This window comes from Thermothielavioides terrestris, chromosome 1 (assembly GCF_000226115.1).
Source record: "Thermothielavioides terrestris NRRL 8126 chromosome 1, complete sequence".
Taxonomy (NCBI): Eukaryota; Fungi; Ascomycota; class Sordariomycetes; order Sordariales; family Chaetomiaceae; genus Thermothielavioides; species Thermothielavioides terrestris.
In genome coordinates, this window is record NC_016457.1 from 1,963,072 (window position 1) to 1,981,422 (window position 18,351).

General features: G+C 59.9%; 6 protein-coding genes across 6 annotated transcripts; 4 read left to right on the forward strand and 2 right to left on the reverse strand.

Annotated features, from left to right (window-relative positions):
• Window positions 1-3,549: 3,549 nt before the first annotated feature.
• On the forward strand, window positions 3,550-4,975 carry THITE_2107154 (uncharacterized protein). Its single transcript, XM_003648981.1, has one exon. It carries the CDS (start codon window positions 3,905-3,907, stop codon window positions 4,850-4,852), a length of 948 nt encoding a protein of 315 aa, XP_003649029.1. The 5' UTR covers window positions 3,550-3,904; the 3' UTR covers window positions 4,853-4,975.
• Window positions 4,976-7,522: 2,547 nt separating this feature from the next.
• On the forward strand, window positions 7,523-9,334 carry THITE_2107156 (uncharacterized protein). Its single transcript, XM_003648982.1, has 3 exons — window positions 7,523-7,613; window positions 7,701-7,810; window positions 8,142-9,334. Exons 2-3 carry the CDS (start codon window positions 7,750-7,752, stop codon window positions 9,239-9,241), a joined length of 1,161 nt encoding a protein of 386 aa, XP_003649030.1. The 5' UTR covers window positions 7,523-7,613; window positions 7,701-7,749; the 3' UTR covers window positions 9,242-9,334.
• Window positions 9,335-9,393: 59 nt separating this feature from the next.
• THITE_2107159 (glycosyltransferase family 15 protein) lies at window positions 9,394-10,984 on the reverse strand. The gene is made up of 4 exons (XM_003648983.1): window positions 10,751-10,984; window positions 10,438-10,698; window positions 9,757-10,375; window positions 9,394-9,702 (listed from the first exon to the last, which is right to left on the reverse strand). The coding sequence occupies exons 1-4, from the start codon at window positions 10,899-10,901 to the stop codon at window positions 9,546-9,548; spliced, it is 1,188 nt and encodes a 395-aa protein (XP_003649031.1). The 5' UTR covers window positions 10,902-10,984; the 3' UTR covers window positions 9,394-9,545.
• A 344-nt stretch (window positions 10,985-11,328) lies between these two features.
• On the forward strand, window positions 11,329-14,555 carry THITE_2107161 (uncharacterized protein). The gene is made up of 2 exons (XM_003648984.1): window positions 11,329-11,692; window positions 11,757-14,555. Exons 1-2 carry the CDS (start codon window positions 11,624-11,626, stop codon window positions 14,376-14,378), a joined length of 2,691 nt encoding a protein of 896 aa, XP_003649032.1. The 5' UTR covers window positions 11,329-11,623; the 3' UTR covers window positions 14,379-14,555.
• Window positions 14,556-15,994, forward strand: THITE_2107164 (uncharacterized protein). The gene is made up of 3 exons (XM_003648985.1): window positions 14,556-14,754; window positions 14,822-15,825; window positions 15,892-15,994. The coding sequence occupies exons 1-2, from the start codon at window positions 14,732-14,734 to the stop codon at window positions 15,738-15,740; spliced, it is 942 nt and encodes a 313-aa protein (XP_003649033.1). The 5' UTR covers window positions 14,556-14,731; the 3' UTR covers window positions 15,741-15,825; window positions 15,892-15,994.
• On the reverse strand, window positions 15,990-16,889 carry THITE_2107167 (uncharacterized protein). Its single transcript, XM_003648986.1, has 3 exons — window positions 16,682-16,889; window positions 16,088-16,614; window positions 15,990-16,027 (listed from the first exon to the last, which is right to left on the reverse strand). The coding sequence occupies exon 2, from the start codon at window positions 16,544-16,546 to the stop codon at window positions 16,316-16,318; it is 231 nt and encodes a 76-aa protein (XP_003649034.1). The 5' UTR covers window positions 16,547-16,614; window positions 16,682-16,889; the 3' UTR covers window positions 15,990-16,027; window positions 16,088-16,315.
• Window positions 16,890-18,351: the final 1,462 nt, after the last annotated feature.

Below are 18,351 nucleotides of genomic sequence, written 5' to 3' on the forward strand. Positions count from 1 at the left end.
GATGGCCTCACGTCTCCTTGAGCAGTGGCGGTCCTTGGCAGTGAGTGGCCGCGCGGCAGTTCGCTAGCGTATAGTTAGGTACTTATGGAGGTGGTGTATCCCGCAGTTATTGGCGAAATCAGCCGAACGTTGGTTGGGCAAGGAGTTTTGGTGGCGTTTGTTCTTTGCAGGCGAGAGACGACTTGCCCGCCGGCTTGGGCGAAACGGGAAGGCGTTCGGTGGCCGGCGCTATCCGCACGCTCCGGCGAAACCAACGATCCTTCATGCATCATGACGCGACGGAGAGGGTTTGGGATGCCGTGAGTGAGTGGTGGAGAAACTTTTCCCAAGTCTGAGACCAGAGGAACTTTCGCCTGGGTCTCGTTCCATAGCGTCCGGGCGCCCCCTCGCGAACATCCAGCGCTCGGGCCACAGGCCTCGGCACTGACCTGGGTCCTGGCAGTCCAGGTGGACGACACTGGGAAGGTGAGGTGCATGAACGAGTTGGTGGGCGTGTCCTCGGGTCCACCGAAGAGAACCCGGGGAATTGGAATCGAGCTAACGACGAGATGCCGAGCCCATCATACACAGTAGTGTAGTGTTGTGTCGTGGTGTGGATGCAGTGTATTAGCCGGGTTGTTGTTATCTGGTGTCCCGTTGTTGCAAGGTTCGGGGCTGTTCGGCCATTGGGATCGGGGGGCTCTGGCAAGACTTTGAACGCACTGTTCTCCACGCTGTGCAACTGCTGCGACCGAAGGAGCTCTTTGGCTGCACTACCTTATTGAAGCGGCGAGGAGTCGGCAATCATCTCAGATGGGCACATCGTGGCGAGGCGTCTCGGAGGGTAATTCATGTTTGCAGAAGCTGGCTGCCAAAAAGAGATGAACAACCCTCTGGCTTCCTGGTGCAGGTATGTACACTGCATGCATGCTCGAGGAGGTGAGTCCGTCCTATGTTCTTCGCCGCCCGCGTTCAAACTATACTTGTAAGGACCCGACAGGCAGGGGATGACGAGGTATTATTGTTGGGCTTGTAGTTCGGAATCCAGCAGCAGCAAAAGTGATATGAAGATGGGATCCTGTGTTGTTTCTGAAGACAATTATTACGTGCATACACTAAGGTACTCTGCGGAATGACAGGCAGGCTGCTTAGCCAGCAACGTCCTCGGTTTCGCTCTCTCGGCTGATTGACCCCACATACCGTCCACCTGGAGGGCCATTCTTTTTCCATAAACTACCTGGTACCTTAGATACGGAGAAAGAAGAATGGACTACCGAGGTGCTCGCTCACAAAACCGTTGGGAAGTTGTAGGGAAAGGAAGGAGCAGTACGAAAGTGGAAGTACGAATACAGAATACAGGTCGGTCATCCGACCGCTGAGGTAGGTGGTGAGTGGATGAAGGAAGGAACGAAGAAGGGTGGACCATGCCGTGCTGGGATTGCCCGCGTAGTTATCGTCAATGCTCATCCGCATGCCGAGCTCCCGCCTAAAATCTCCCCGCCAGCTCCAAAATTGCCCGCTGCGAGATCAACAGGCCCTGGTGCCCTGTCCCTTGTTACCCATTCTTGCGCAGCCGGCCCTTGCCGCCACCCCAGAGAAGCTCACAAAAAGTGTTCTATCCATCAGCGGCGCGGCCGGCGTAGCGGATAACTACACGACGCCTCTGCAACACTCACTGGCCGGGTCTCTGCCTCGTTCAGGCAAGTGGCTCGCCTACCGGAACCCAGGCGAAGAACAGCGTTGCACCCGAGCGGCCGCCCTGCGCCGCCTGGCTTGTTCGCACCCGCGGGCAGAACAAAGTTCCAGAACAACGCCGCGGCACGGCTGGCCGATGCAATGAGGCTGCGCGGGACAAATGCTGTCGGATTTCAGGATGTACTCGGTAATACAGTCCTTCTGACATGAGTACTGCAGCAGGCAATGCCGCTTTCTCCAACGGTCTCCTTGCATCGTCTGCTCTGGAGGGCACCCGACCACCAAACTGCCCAGGTGGACGGCGAATACACTGCATCGTTCAAGCACGTTGTCATCGCAAAGCGGCCCGATTTCCCCAGCGTGGCCAGCCATGAGAGCACCGAGCACAGGAGTTTCTTCCCGATCTGGGCGACGCGACGCCATTCACCATTCTTGGCAGCTGTCCCTGGGGACCCCAGCTAACGCCCCTGTCCTTGCCCCTGACTGGCAGTCCCGGTCCATCACACATTCTCCCTTTCCAGCCTCTTATCTTCCCGAACCCTCTTTGCCTCGTGGTAGCCTTCCATCCGTGGGCCACTCCTCGGGGTGTCTCGCAAGCGGCACATCCTTGCCCCCAACTTCCCCCTTCCTCCCGGCTTACTGCGGTACCCTTCACAGTACGTCAATATACACAGGACAGGCACACCCGACTGCTTCCCCCCCCCCTCCCCACCTTTCCCCCACCTCCTCTGCCTCGCAAGCCGCCACGACGGCTAACCAGACAGAATGTGTTTGCGGATGGGTTGAGAATGGAACAGCGTTAACGTGATATGGCAGAGGTGTTGGGCTGTGTTGACAGTCCCCGCGGCCACCAATGCCGACGGCAGACGAGTTCGGTGTCGGGGGTACGGTTCTTGAGTGTGCTCGCATCGAGTATTGCAGGATCTCCTGGGCCCGCCCTCCCAGCCCGCTTTCCCTTCCCTTTTCGCTCACCACTGCATGCAGCGTCTGAAGAACGCGCCGCCATGCCGCACTGCCGAAAGCCATGGGTTTGGAGCCCACGCTAACGCAGTAGTCTTCCTTGCTGGAAAAAGGTCTCCCCAGCTGGCCCGCAGGGGTAGGAACAACATCCGCACAGCCCACCAAAATGGCAGCTGGTTGCTCTGCAGACTGACGAGCAGCATCAGCACCCATCGGGCCGGGCTGGCCTTCATCCTAGTGTACACCTCGTGTACATTCCTCGGCGCACTAGTGTAGCATGCTAATACCGCGCGCAACGCGCAACCCCCTCTTCGAAACCCTCGCCCAGGGTGCCATGCCCCAGGTTGCCCTTTGGACGCCTGCTCCCCTGTTACCCGGTCTGTGGTTATTCTGTGGTGGGATCTTGACGACTCCAGAGTCTGGCCGACAGAAGGCCCGGCTTCTCTGTTGCTTGCATCATTCGACCACCGGCCCTTCAACCGTCGCCCAATCTCGTCTGCCTCTGCCCATACATACTTGGCATAGTCGCCTCTCCGCCCTCCTGTACACTACCTTCCAGTCCTACACTACACCCTTCTCCTCGCCTCCAGTACAGACCGCGAGACAGGCTCGCCCCGACGCACAGCAACCCGGTCAGTGCCTATACGTTGCCAGCTGCACCTTGTCCAGTGGACCCGGAGCCCCCTGCGCTCCTCGAACTGTTTGAGACCAACACATCGCTTGTGCGCCTCGCCGTTATTGTTCAATTATCCGGGGATCGGTACCCTTCGCCTTGGCCGCATACACAGTCCTTGTCGGAACGGCCTTGGCCCCGAGTCGACTGCGCCGCCTGTGTACTGCGCACGTTTACCCGGCGAATGTCTACTAAGTAGCTGCCAGTCCACTCACCCCCAACGAAAGCCCGAAGCAGCCCTGCGGCGAGCCACTGCACTGCGCTGTCTCGAGTACGTGCGTGTGTGTGTGTGTCTGTCTGCTGTGTCTGCGTGTGTGTGGGCGAGCCAGTGACGGCAGCCTCGACGTTTCTCCCTTACCTTGGCCGCTTCGCTGCTCGACTGGGAGGGAATGACACTGCCAGAGCCCTACACACAACTCAGGCCGCACCAACCAACCACAGTCTTTCTCAATGGGGATTCCATCCGCCCTCGAACCTCGATTCCGCTCGGCCGTCCCAGATACGCCACCTGAAGTCCTCACCCCGGACTCGGCCTCCTTTCCTTTGCGGCAGTCTGAGGAACGGTTTTGGAATCCGCGTGCTCCGCCGTCTCCTCCTATGTCCAACTATGACCCGACCGTCAAGGCAAGCGACATGTCGTCCGGCAAGGGCTCGGAGGAAACCTCGAGCCGCAGGGAGTCTGCTCTCGAGCAGAGCGCGCCACGCCAACAGCTCCCTTCTCTGAGCAGCCTGTTTGGGCCACCTTCACAGATGCATCCGTTCCCGTCCGCCTTCCCAGATCGCCCGGCGGCGACCTACACATCCTCCTCGCCCCTCGACCACTCTCTCCGGCCGCCAGTGGGTTCGTCCTCCTACTTCCCCTCGCCAGCTTCTGCGGCATCGCAACCGCGAAGCCTGCTAGACTCGAGGTTCCAGGATCGTGCTCAGGTTCCCTCGCTTCCCCGGGTTTTCCCCGGGCCGCTTTCACCCTTGCCTCGGCAAGAGCAGAGGCAGGATGGGCGCGCAGAGTCCAGCTCAGGGAGTAAATGGTCGCTTCAGCAAGACGCTGGCCGGGAATACTCACTCGGCAGCCGCGAGCAGACGTACCAATCCTCCGTCGAGAGGTATCCTCTTCAGTTGTCGGGAACCCCTCGAGACGACAGTCGGCGAACGGATTTCCGTGAGCAGCTAGCACCGCAAATCCCGGCGCACAACCCGCCTGCGACGCCGACTAGCAGCGTCGGCTCGGAGGTTCCTCCGGCGAAGGATGGTTTGGGGCCGAGGATCTGGACAGGAACTCATTTCCTGCCCCGGTTCGTCCGGGCGGCCGAGGTCCCGGGCGAAGGCATGTGCTATTTCTACGACGACGGCAGCCACTGCAAGACGGTCATCGATGGCGAAGCAGTCAATGCGCACTGGGGTGTGACGAAGGCCGGGAAGCCGAGGAAGAGACTGGCCATCGCCTGCGTGACTTGCCGAGAGAAGAAGATCAAGTGCGACCCGGACTATCCGCGATGCTTGCAGTGTGAGAAGTTTGGCAGGGTTTGCAAGTTCAAGAATGCGTGAGTCCTGCGTCGGCGAAGCGTGCAGGAGCGGCCCCATCGTGATACTAAACGCAGGTGCTATAGGCCTCGAGGTGGTCATAACACATCCCCGTCAACCCCGCCGCCGCCTGCGGAACCCGATGACTTACGGCGGCTGGGCGGAATCGCCAGGCAGGCGACCGACTACACACGGCCCAGTAGCCACTCGAGCGAGTCGATTTCGCCACGAACGGTGGTCCGGCCGGCGAGCCCCGATCCCGCAACTTCGATGCCTCGGAAGCAGGCCCGTGTAGGCTACGAACACTACAGCCCGACGCCCGGAATGTCCTCGATAGCACCGACCCCTGACCCGTCAGGATCGGCTTTCACGTGGCGGCAACCGGAATCCTTGCCTCGTATTCACGAGGATGTCTTGCGCCGCCCGTGGCAAGCTGACCCGTACGTGCTCTGCCTTCTGTCCTTGACTTTTTCACGGCTTCGTCGCCCTTTTCCACTCGCGAACGGCTTTATTGCCCGAATTGGTTTACGGACAGAGCTGACAAAGTGCCTTTAGAAGACCTGATGCTCGTGTATAGCATCCCCTGGTGGGAGCAAAAGGGGCGAGACGCTGCGTCCATATACGCAAACTGGACGCCATCTGCCGTCAATCATCTTTTTTTTTGACCGGCAATCACCAACAACGGGTAGCGATTCTGCTGCCGCGGCCAACTTCTTTTCGGCGTCAATCGAGGCATGCCATTTCTAAGACGGGCAGAAGCGGTGGGACGCCTGTTTCTCACCTTTTCCGCCATTACCACGTTGAGAACGAGATTCTGAACGTGCTGCTCCGGGCAGACGAGAAACGACATGGACGGGCTTTCAGGCCGCGCTGATTCCCTCGAGTTCCGGTCCCGCATCACGCCTCAAAGGCTCCGATGGCTGCACCAAATCTAGGCGGGAGAAAAGAGAAATGCTGTTGGGGGGATTGGAAAGAGTCGGAGAGGATGCGACGGTGCCGAAACAGTGATGGACCACGGGCTCGATCGGCTGGCGTCGAGTTCCCGGACACAAGGCGTCCGCCAAGCAATGGCCGACGTGGGTCAAGGACAGATGAAGAAGGGTTGCGCCCGAAGGGGTTGGACCGCGTCCACGACGACGACAGCCAGCGAAAGGGGATAGCTGTCCCCCAGCTCTATGATCCAATGACGAAACGGCCGACCACTGAATCGATATATTACGCGGGAAAGAAGAGTTAATGTCTCATGGCATCGTGGTTCGCCCCTGGCATATGGCACGGAGCAATGGATGGGCGGGGCTGGCTTCTCTGTTTTCCTTCACTTCTCGTTTTGTTTTTTTTGCTATCTATCTATGTATTGGTGCATTGGTATTGGGTGGCTTGGCTCAGCTTGCATCATTGCATTGTCTGCCATGGCGTTGAGTTTGGTTTTTGGCTTTTGGACTTGTTGTCAAAAAGGGGAAGAGATGGGAGGAGGGGAAGACGGGCGAGTTGCCCTGCACACAACGAAGCTTCTTTTCAAACGCTGCCATTTTTTTTCTCTTTTGGATACCTGTATTTATTCAAGCACTTATACCCTGTTGTTTACCCTCTCGTTGTATGAAGGCAGCTCATCTTAGCGCCTTCCTTACAAGCATATTTGGCGTTGTTTACCTCTTTCCCTGCTTAGGCATGACAGGCTCACCTATGTGCTGTGTACCGTCGTGCAAACTCCGCTCTCCTGATAGGTGCCGAGGATGAGGTTGTGGATAAAGTCGCCATCCTCCACCAATCTCGACTTGGTTATCGGAAATGAGCGCTCTCTCCCCGAACCGTTGGAACCATGCCCCGGGCTGAGGCCGGCGGAGGCAGAACCGACCCGACTTCACGTTGTTGTCGGGGTTCGAATCTACTGTGTACTTGAAGTTCACCTGCTCACCTGGGATATGCTCCCCCGGCCCCGGCCGCGCAAGAATTGGGCTGGTCCGATCCACCTGCACGATGAAACGCCGAGCTAACGGACTTAGACCTATGATAATGGAACCTTCTCTCGGTCCGGTTTAACCAGACAGGAAGGTTCGAGTGCCGCTGGGGCGGATCCGTTGTGCTATCGATTCAGGCAGGGGTCTGCTGCTGATTGGTCTTCTGCGGTTATTCCTTGTTCGGTTTGGGTTGGGGGCGCTATTATTGGGAGCGCGTGCGCCGGTGCTGCTTGCTCGCATGGAGGCGGCGTGGGTTGTTCTTGGCGGAGCGAAGGATCGGACGAGTCGTGGAAGTGGGGGCGCCGTCTGTCTTTCCAGTCACCTTCTCGAAGAGTGCCTGTTTGGGGGCGGGGGTCGAGCAGATAGCTGCGTGGGGGTGTGGCTGTAGCGCCACCGCCGCGATGCAAGCCCCGGCGCTAACTAACCGCGTTGAGCCTGCAACGACTGGCCGAGGCCAGCTCTGGAATCTGTCGTGCTCTGCAGCTAAACTTTGGCGATTTGGCCTGTCAGATCTCGATCCTTTCATCACGGCGTCAATCAACAACGGCGGCACGCATCAAGAGGAAGGGGCCGGCCTAAAAACAACTTTCAAGTAACTAAAAACAAGCATAAGCAAGCCAGCCGCACAAGTTGTTGACTCGGTCACCACGTTTCTTGACATTGGCCGCCTCCGATCACGACTCGGAAACGCAACTGCGAGTCAATGGATTGAGGAGAAGAGCGCAGGATCTTGTTCCCTCGTCAGAAAGAGGGGGAGAGAAGTCGAGAGCGCGCCTAGAGTTTAGGGGCTGCGGGCGGAAGGGAGGGCAGTAGAGGTGCTGTTGGTGGTCAGTCAGCGGCTTCCCTCGCAATCCGGCGCCAATAAGACGTTAACTCGGCGGGGGAGGATGATGACGATGGGCGGCTATCTGCAGGGTTCTTGCTGATGCCCGTGTTGACGACTGTGCCTCGAAGTGGTTGATCATGAGCCAGCGAACGGCCAAGTTTCCCACTCGGCCTGTGGCCCAGCTGCTCGGGTCGAATGGTAGGTTTCCGCCCAGCTGCTCTGTTTGCGGCTGTTGCCTCCGTTTATTTTCTTCCTCTTGCATATGCACGAATCCTGGTCTCAGTCTACGGTGTCTTGCCCTTTGCGCCCACTGGCCGTCCTTCGCGAGGCTCAGCAGCTACGCTGCTCACTAGCGCTGGCTCCGCTCAAGGCCATCGCGAGCTGAGCGTCGGACTTGTTGAGCGATTGTCAACCCCGCAACTTGAGCCTCGTTCCGCCCCCCTTGGCCCCCTAAACCCGCCCTCCAGCCTCCAGCCTCTCCCCATCCCCGGCATTCTCAGGATCCGCGCTGACCTACCCCGCCTCACAGGCCCCGTCCATGCGGTAGCCTACTCCGCCTCGCCAGGGACTTACATTCTCACGGGCTCCTCTGACCGTTCCATCCGGCTGTACAACCCCTCATCCACCACCACCACCTCAGCAAATACCGCCTCCTCCACCAACACCATCACGAAACCCCACCACGCCGCGCCTCCACAACCCGCGGCGCCCCCCACAGGCCGGCTCATCCAGACCTACGCCTCGCACGCGTACGAGGTGCTCGCGCTGAGCGTGTCGGCCAGCAACGCGCACTTCGCGTCGGCGGGCGGCGACCGGGCGGTGCTGCTGTGGGACGTGGCGACGGCGCAGACGGTGCGGCGGTTCGGCGCCGCGTCGACGGCCCACTCGCACTCCGGCCGCGTCAACGCCGTGTGCTTCGCCGGCGCCGACGACTCGCTCGTCGTCTCGGGCGGGCTGGACTGCACCGTCCGCGTGTGGGACGTGCGCGCCGGCGGCGGCAGTGGTGGCGGTGGGGGGAAGCCGGTGCAGGTGCTGAGCGAGGCGCGGGACGCGGTCAGCGCGCTGGCCGTGTGCGGGCCCGAGATCGTCGCCGGCAGCGTGGACGGCCGTGTGAGGACGTACGACGTGCGGGCCGGCCGGTGCGTCACCGACGTGCTGCCCGCCAGCGTGACCAGCGTGTGCCTGGCGCGGGACGGGCGCACGGTGCTGGTGGGCTCGCTGGATAGCAAGATCCGGCTGATGGACCGCGCGAATGGGGCGTGTTTGAGGACGTACGGGGATGCCGGCTGGAGGAACGCCGAGCTGAGGGTGCAGAGCGTGCTCGGCGGCGGGGAGAGGTTCGTGGTGGCGGGGGATGAGATGGCCGCCACGAGCGGCGGCGGGAGTGAGGCGGCGGCGAGTGAAGGGCGAGTGTGGGCGTGGGACTTGCTGACGGGGAGGCTGGTTGCTACGGTCCCAGTTCCGTGGGGCAATAGCAACGAACACCGGAAGAAGATCATTGGGAGGGACGGGAAGGAGAAGGAGCGCAAGAACGTGGTGAGCTGCATCGCGTGGAAAGACGGGGGGTTTGGGAACCAGTTTTGCGTCGGTGGCACGTCAGGCGTGGTGACGGTGTTTGGTGAGGGTTGAGCGAGGCATGCGCCGTCCGCTCCTCGAAATCCTGCCACCAATAAATATGGAGTAGTTATTGAGCATGATTCACCTGTCTGCATTAGAAAGCCTTCTCTAAGTATGTACCCGTTATCCCCCTCTTAAAACCGTCCCGCCATGACCACCACTTTCAGGGTCGAAAACCTAGAGCGGAAAAAAAAACATCTGCGCCGGACACCATCTTCCTCCCGATATGCTGCGATAGTCCAAAACCGTGCCGATGACCGTAAAGATGTATATACAAACCCGGGCTAACGCCGTCACTGCGATACGGATGGATGGCTTAGCCCATACCGACATACTTGAACCAGTTGGGCCGGCAGTCCTCCTTATTGAGCCAGGCCTGGCCATCGGTAAAGCGGCCGGTAACACAGCCTTTGCACTTTGGCGAGTTGGGGCAGTTGAAGAAGGGGATGTGCTGGTAGCCGATGTCGCGGAACCTGAAAGGTCTGTCAGTACGCGGCGTCATGCTAGCCCCGATAGGGGCCACCCACCAATGAATGCGACTCGAGTCTTCAAACAGACCCAGAGCGATGCTGTGAACGGGTGCATCTCCCCAGCGCTCGTAGAAGAAGCCACCGGCGCGGTCGAGGTGGTTGAAGTAATCCTCGTAGGCCTTGCTGCGCCAGAAGCTCAAGTCGGCTATCTCGAAGTTGCTCCAGAAGTGGCAGGTCGAGTAGCCCTGGGCCTTGGTGTTGTGGTCCGGGCGGCGGATGTTGTCGGTCAGCCACTTCATGGCGTTGTTCTCGTGCACGTATTCGGGGTGCTCGGCGATGAACTTGAGCGTCTCGGGCCACAGCGACGGGATGGACTGCGGCGCATCGTACAGGTTGATGGTGAAGCCGTACGTCTTGTTGTTGTCCTGCATGTAGCGGAAGACGTCGTAGTCAACGTCGCAGAAAAAGTGCACCTTGGGCTCGACGCGCCAGTAGTACTGCATGTTGGCCAGCGCGGGGTGCTTGTAGAATAGGCCGCTGTTCCAGCGGCACATCTGGTGGTACGACACCTTCGTGGCGTACTGCACATCCTGCTCCTCTAGGATCTTGGTTGACTCAATGAACAGGTCGTGGTTGATCCACGATGGCACCTCCCAGTGCTCCTTGGGGATGAGTTCTGGAACCCGTCAGTCCCTGCCAGGGGCAAACCCGAAGGCGAATAGCCCGCCGTGTCCGTACCGTATCTGCACTCGGCCTTTGTCGCGGCCTGCGTCCTCTTCTTGAATTCTGCGGTGAAGGGGACGTCGTTGAAGAAGGTCCACGGATAGTTGAACTTGTGGTTCCATGTCCGCTCGAGATCGTGCATCGCCTGCAGCATGCCATCCAGCTCCTCGTTCCGCACCAGCGCCAGCAAGGTAGCGTTAATGCGGGCAGTGCCAGCCGGGCCGGGCGCATATTCGTCGGACGAGTATGTTAGGATGCCCTCGGGCTCGCCGGTCGCTTGACTGTGTCAGCGGGTGACGCGAATGGTGGGGGAGAGTCCTGTCCTCACGATCTAGATTGGGGTCTCGCTCGGTGGGCAATAGGCGGCTGTCGCCAATGCTGCTTAGCGATGCTGTCGGCTTGAGGAGCTGCCAGACGAAAAAGCACCACATAACGATGGCCGCCAGGCCCAGGGCTCGCACCGGGCGAGCGATGGCCATGTTGAAGTCGGACTGGCCTGATTGTGGACTGTGGTTGCGGGGAACGAGGGGCGTGGGTTATCTTCAGGTCGCTAACCAGCACGGATGACCGGCGTCCAACCTCGATGGCTTGGGTCTCTCATCGAACCGTCAGATGAAGATGTCGCGGCTCGGTTTCTTGTGTTACTTAGTGCTCCGCAGCGTCGGATATGGCCAGGCGCGTCGCGGTTTCCGGCGCTGCAGCTTGCGCGTTCCATCGCCCGCAATGAAACCGGGACAGTGGGACCGGGGCAGGGGGCCAAAATTTCGGTTCGGCAGCAAACCAAGCTTTGCCAAGCAACAGACCCCGTGCCTTCCATAACGTTACTCACCGAGTACTCCGTAGAGTGTGATGTGGTGTGTATAAATTACAATATTCCGTACAGAATACGGAATACGGGGCGCCCGTACTGGCAGTGCAACTGCACCTCACTGGATACCTTAACCACCACGACGGATCTTGAGACCGTGTCAGTCGCCTGTTATTGGACTCCTCACCACACACAGCAAACCTTGTCTGCAACCCTTCTGAATTTCGCGATGGCCTGACTCATCAAGCGTGAGGACAGAACGCGTCGTCAGATTCCAGAATACGGATCGCGTCTCATCCAGGACGCCCCTGGGCGAGAGCGGGCCCACCACCCAGTACTGTCCATACACACGCCAGGCAGAATGCGCGGCTCGACGGGGTCAGCAATAACGTTATGGCATATCTCGCGCAGTTGGGAGCGCTAGCTGACGAGCTCGTCGCCGCCCTCACTTCCATCCCGGAGGTGCGCCTTTTATTTCTTCCTCCTCCTTTCGGCCTTTCCGTGGTCCTCGGCTCACGCGGTTTAGGCCCAGCGCGAGAGGCGAGATGCCTACCGCGAGTTTGTGTTGCGCAGTCTGCGTCACCACACCTTCACGCGCACGAACCAGTTTGAGGTGCAGGACCGCCTCGACGGACTGGAGGAGCGCTTCTGCGTTGTCGGCCGAGATGCCCTCGCACGCGCCTTGCGCATCCGACTGGATGCCCTAGAGTCGCACCGCAGCCAGACCACGCCCGAGGTGCTGCACTTGCTCCTTGAGCTCGCCGACCAGCCCGCGCAAAAGTCAAATCTTAGCGACTTGGATGCACTGGTCGAGCCTGAAGAGGACGCCCCACCCCCATTGACCTGGCGGGACATTGCCAGAGAGGACGGCTGGAAGCAGGAAAGAGACATCTGGCGCTTTGTCGACTACTCGCTTGGCTCCAGCGATGAGGACGAAGTCGACGTCCTCTCGGAGGCGTCTCTCGAATCGCTGACCACTACGTCCTCGGCAGAAGGCAAAAGTCAGCCCACTGTCGAAGCCTTGGCCTCCATCGAGCCGCTGGGAGGAGAGGTGTTGAAGCAAGTCCAAGCGGCCCAGGCGTGGCGACATGATTCCGCCGCCGCTGCAGATGGAAGGCCCAAGAGGATACCCATTTCGACCACTCAGCTGCTTCGCGAAGTTTTGTTCATGCTTGCCGATCTTGAGACCAACCTCTTCGACGCCGGGTGCAATCCAATGCCGAAGTATCAGCTCCGCGGAGTCTCCCTGGACTCCTACAAGGCCCTGCTAACCTCGTTCGCCGAGTGCGGCCGCAAGCTTGCCCCGTTGCGCGCATTCGCCAAGCAGAGGGAGAAGATACCTCTTCTCCAAGTCTTCCAAGACTGTGTGCAAAAGGCCTTGCACTCGCTCGACCTGGAGCTGTCCCAGATCCAGGCCCGTATGATCGCCAACAAGGACGACGTCGTCATTAGCCTCACGGGCGTGCTTGAGGAGCTGGGCCCAACTCTGACGCCGCTCTATTCTCTGGCAGATATTGTGCGTCAACTCCAGGAGGAGCGGAACTCCCACGCCTTCCGGTGCCTTGAGCTACTGTACGACGCGGTTGGCATGGCCCAGCTGCAAGGCAGTCGCTCTGTCTACCAGTTGCTTGGCACCATCTTCTTCGACTGCTTCCAGGTATATCTGAAGCCCATTCGGCTCTGGATGGAAGAAGGGAAGCTTCTGCCGGGAGACAGGACCTTCTTCGTCTCGGAATCGCCGACGAAACTGCCGCTCCCGCAGATCTGGAAGAGCCAGTTCAATCTGCTGCGCACTCCAGAGGGCAGCCTCCACGCCCCTCGCTTTCTCAAGCCTGCAATCCACCGCATTTTCACCGCTGGGAAGAGCATTGTTGTGCTGAAGCACATGAAACAGCACGAGTCAACCAGGAAATACCGACCTGGTGCCGAGCCAAAAATGGACTTCGCGACGGTGTGCCCGGATGAGGCAGAGTTGGCACCCTTTAGCGAGCTCTTCAGCGCCGCGTTCCATGCGTGGATCCGGAGTAAGCATCACTCTGCGGCAGCGATGCTCCGCGAGCTGCTCTTCCGCTCGTACGGTCTGTCCGAAGACCTAGACGCCTTGCAGCGCATCTACCTCATGTCGGACGGAGCGAGATTCGACACCTTTGCCTCGTCCGTCTTCCGACACCTGGACAGCTATAGCAGCAGCTGGAAAGACCGCTTCACCTTAACCGAGATCGCTCAAGAGGCCTTCTCGGGCTGTATCGACGGCGACCGGCTCTCCGCCGAGGTCGAACCGCGCGGCCTCGCGCATAGCGGGCTGGCGTCTCGAAGCTCAGTCCGGCTCAGCCTCCCGGCCATCCGGCTGCGCTACCGCCTCAGCTGGCCGGTGCAGATCGTGGTTCCCGACGACGGGATCCAGGGCTACCAAACCATCTTCACGTTTCTGCTGCAAGCGCGCCGCGCCATCTCGGTCCTCCAGCACCCCATCCTCACGCCCCAGCCCGCCGGCCCCGCCGACAGGGCCAGCTACCCGTACTACCTGCTGCGCAGCAAGCTGCTCTGGTTCGGCAACACGGTCACGACCTACCTCGCCACGCTCGTGCTGGCGCCCAACGCGGCGCGGCTGCGCGCGGACCTGCGCGAGGCCGCCGACGTCGACGACATGGTGGCCGCGCACGCGGCGTTCGTCGCGCGCCTCGTCGCCGAGTCGTGCCAGGGCGCCAAGCTGCAGCCCATCCGCGATTGCATCCTCGACGTCTTCGACCTGGCCATCAGGCTGGAAGACGCGCAGCGGGCGGAGACGGCGAGGCGGGAGGAGGAGGACGCGGAGATCTCGCGGCTGTCGGTCATGTCCTCGCCTTACAGGTCGCCTGCGCCGGGGAGGGACAGGGCGAAGAGGAGGCGGGTGGAGAGTGAGGACGATGAGGGGGAGGAGGAGGATGGGGCGGCGCAGGTGGTCGGGGAGTGGATGGTCAAGAGGCATGGAGTAAAGGATTCGAAGAAGCCGTATGCGCTTGTCCTGAGGGAGTTACACGGGGATTTTGAGCGGCATTTGCGGTTCATTGCTAGCGGGTTAAGGGGCGTGGCTAGAGCGAGCAGAGAGGAGGCCGCTGCGAAGTGGGATCTTCTGGCCGAGATGCTGGAGGTCGGGATCAAGGACTAGACAGTGCTAAGTTTTTTAGCCCCAGTTGTTAGGACCTTTGCTGGTGTGCTGTCTGTCTACCTTGATCATCCCTCCCATGTGTCTTCACATAGCGACCGCCGTCGACAGTCATAGAACCCTAACCCTAACCCAACACTGTATTCGGAGGGGGTGGCGGTGACAGTGGATCCAGTCCTCTTACCTCCAACTTCCGCGTTGATCAGCAATCGCGTTTCTCAAGTACTTGACTCCCAAATTGCCGAGCAATAACTCACGTCTTCGCGAGCTTAAAACGCCGTCGAACATTTGCGAATTCCGCGATTATTAAAACGCCTATTTTACATCGTTCCGCCGTCTAATACCCGACCGCCGCCATGTCCGAGCGTAAAGTCCTCACGTACGCCCCCCTTCCTTTCTTCCCCCCACCCTCCCCCGATCTACCAGGATACTAACCCGTCGGCTAGGAAATACTACCCGCCCGACTTCGACCCCTCGCTCGTGGGGCGGGCGCGCAAGCCCAAGGGCTCGCAAGCCCAGGGGCCCAAGGTGCAGACGGTGCGGCTGATGGCGCCCTTCTCGCTGCGGTGCGTCTCGTGCGGCGAGTACATGTACCGGGGGCGCAAGTTCAACGCGCGCAAGGAGACGCCGCCGGGCGAGCGCTACCTGGGCATCCAGCTGTACCGCTTCTACATCCGCTGCACGCGCTGCTCGGCCGAGATCGTCTTCCGCACGGACCCCAAGAACCAGGACTACGTGGTCGAGCGCGGCGCGAAGCGCAACACGGACCCGTGGAAGCGCGGCCTCGACGGCGGCGCCGCGGATGAGACCGACGAGCAGCGGCTGGACCGGCTCGAGCGCGAGATGGCCGAGGCCGAGGGCGAGGAGGAGCGCAACGCGATGGCCGAGCTCGAGGCCAAGACGGAGGAGGCAAAGAGGGAGATGGCCGTGGCGGACGCGCTGGACGAGATCAGGAGTCGGAACGAGAGGCTGAAAAACGCGCAGAGAGAAGCGGGGGATCTGTTTGGGAATGGGGTGCTGAGTGCGGAGGAAGAGGAGAGGAGACGGCAGGATGAGGAGGATGCGGAGGCGGCGAGGAGGGCGTTTGCCTTTGCGAGGAGGCAGGATTTGTTGGAGGAGGTTGTCGAGGAGGATGGGGTAGATGGGGATGGTGTGTTGAGTGGGAATGTGAACGGAGGTGCCGTCGGCTCTGGGCCCGGGTCCGGCTCAAGCTCCGCGGCGGCGGCGTCAACATCCGGCTCGAAGCCTTCATCGGCCGCAGCGACGCCGGATATCCCGCCGCCTCCGAGCTTTAAACGGGTGGTCAAGAAGAAGAAGGACCATGCGGCACTGTTGGGCATCAAGAAGAAACAGCCGCTCGTCTGAGCGAATCCAGTTGGATCGGCATGAACCGAAGTCACGAGGCCACGATCAGCACGGCACTTCGACTTTCGACTTGCTTAGCGACGGGGTGAGTTTGTTCCTTGGCCCCAATTGGGGCCGCCAGGGACACGGCACTTATGGTTAGATCTTGCAGATAGCATCACACGCACGCGCAAGTCCATCCCTTTCGGTTGAAGTGGCCGCATTTAATCAAAGCGCAGGCCCGAGAACGTCTGTTGCTTGTCCTGCCGTATCCATTCAACGCCGTGCTCGCAAAAATCCAAACAGCGGTACCCCGCCCAAAGCGAGATGCAAGATGCAAACCAGCTCAACTAAGCCCCGTGCGCCAGATCCCTTCATGTATGCTCATTGTGCTTCGTCATGTGTCACGTCACCCGTTTTGCAGCCCATGGTCATGGGCTCCTCGAGCTTGGTCGTCTTCCTGGACCGCAGTCCATCGCGCAGATGCATATGTTGTTGTTTTCTTTTCTTTCCTCTCCATTTTCATACTCCCAGGCGGATAGCTGATCGGAAGCAGGCGCCCGCTCGACCGCCGCCCGTCGCCGCCGCTTGGCACGTCATGTCTGGTGGCTGTGTTGGTTTGAATCCCGACTGCGCCCCGAGACGCCGTCGGCCACAAAGGTCGGCGAATCGTGACTGTGCTGCGCACTCCTCGGTTGCGACTGCGAGATGGCTTCTATCTGCCGCTTTGTGTGCTGCTGCATCGACCGGGCGTATGTGCCCTTGTCGGTCGGTGGAGCCGGCGACAACGGCATCGAGACCGAAGACGACTCTCCAGTGGCCGGCATTGCTCGCGTCTCGGTAAGAGAGATGACGGTTTGAGAAATTTGGGGACCCAGGGAAACTGGGTGATGAGGTAAGGAAAATGATGACTGGGGGAGCCTGCTTGCTGAAGGGGGGCTGGTTTGTTGCCGGCTAGACAGAGGCATTCCTTGATTTCGCTACGCGAGCACATGCGGTGCAGAAACGGTGCAGACGGCAAGGGGTGGACCTGGCCCAGTCTTTATAAACGGGGAGAGGTTGGACCCCCGGAGTTAATCTCAAAGGCAAAAGTTGTGGACCTCCCGCAGAAGGGGTGGCTCAATGGCGACTCTAATACTCCCCACTGGTGAAGATAAGCTGAGAGCTCGAACAGTCGTGAAGGCGCGAAGGAGGAAGAATCATCATCTTTGGAGGAACCTCTACCCCTGGCGTGCTTCCGTCAAATGGCGAAATCTGCGTCCGGACTCCAATGACACAGAGGCGCGCATGCAAATAACCCAAGTCGACAATCAACAGCACCGTACGTGAGTGATCTAGAACTGCGGATGACGGATCGACGGTTATTGATGCGCTCCCCGAGCAAGGGTCGTCCATGTCGGAAGTACTACTGTCTATGTATGGCGAGTAGGTATCCGCCGCAGGCTCGCCAGTCACGCCGGTCATCAGAAAACGCCTGCTTGCCTGCTTGCCATGGACTGTCGTCCTGCGGCCGGAAGGCTTCTTGCCGAGCAGACCAAGATACAGTGCTTGGAATGATGGTGGTGGTGGTGGTGCCACAGCGTTTGACGTGCATCTATCACACCTGGTCGCGGTGACGGAGAGGTGAGAGCCCGAGGGCGTGCGAGGATGACTGTGTGTGAGTGAGGGTGAAGTGCGATGGCAGACGGGCAGCCGGGCAACCGAACTGCCAAGACCCTGCTGATCGGGCCCGGATTTCACGAGTGAGGTCAGTCGCCATTTGCCCGGCCGTCTGGTCCCGTTTCTCTGCCGTCATCGCGTGCCGCGGCCAAGTAACGGAGGCGAGCTGTGACGACGGGGGAGTTCGGCCGAAAGCAAAACGTGGCGAAGGCCAACGGCCCGAGTCCGCGATTCGAGCACAGCAGTCACGGAAACCGCCTGGCCTCGGTGAAATTGTGGCTGGGATTGAATCAGTTGAGGTACGAATCTAACAAACCCACGAACCTAGTCTACGATACTGATTACAAGTAAGGTGCATTATTGCTATGTCTCCTTAGCACGCAGCGGTGCAGCGGTGTCGAGACGGTGTGTAGGTAGTAGGTACCGACATACCAGGTAGAGAGAGAGGTCGGGTTGCCGAGGGTTCGCCGTGACGTCAGTGGCAGGGGTGGCCCCGTTACGGCAGTTGCCTCAAGTCCCTTGCTTTGCGAATTATATTGTATCCGTACTCCGTCTGTGATTACTGACCAAACGCGGGAGCGGTACGGGTAAGCATCATACGCTGTCTGCGCCTGCGCAGCTTGCGTCGGGAATTCACATCGGTCTTGACGTATAGAGTGCTTCGCCGCTTCGCCGCTTCGCCTTCCCGGGTCCGATGAGCCCCGTTACATCATCAGATTGTGAATAGTACCAGTTGTTGATGCTGATGCCGGTGTGCGGTGCGGTGAGGCCAACCGTGATCTTCGCGCGCCGCCCGGTGACCTCTCCCTGCTCCGATGCAGGGCATTTGGGTCATCAAAGGCTCGAGCTTGGGATCACCCACCCTATCTGACGTCCGTCCCCCGTCTATCATGGCGCCGCTTGGCCGAACTACAGCGGGCTTGAATGCGTTAGGCTGGCACCTATACTATGGCAGTGCAGAAGGGTGAGTCTG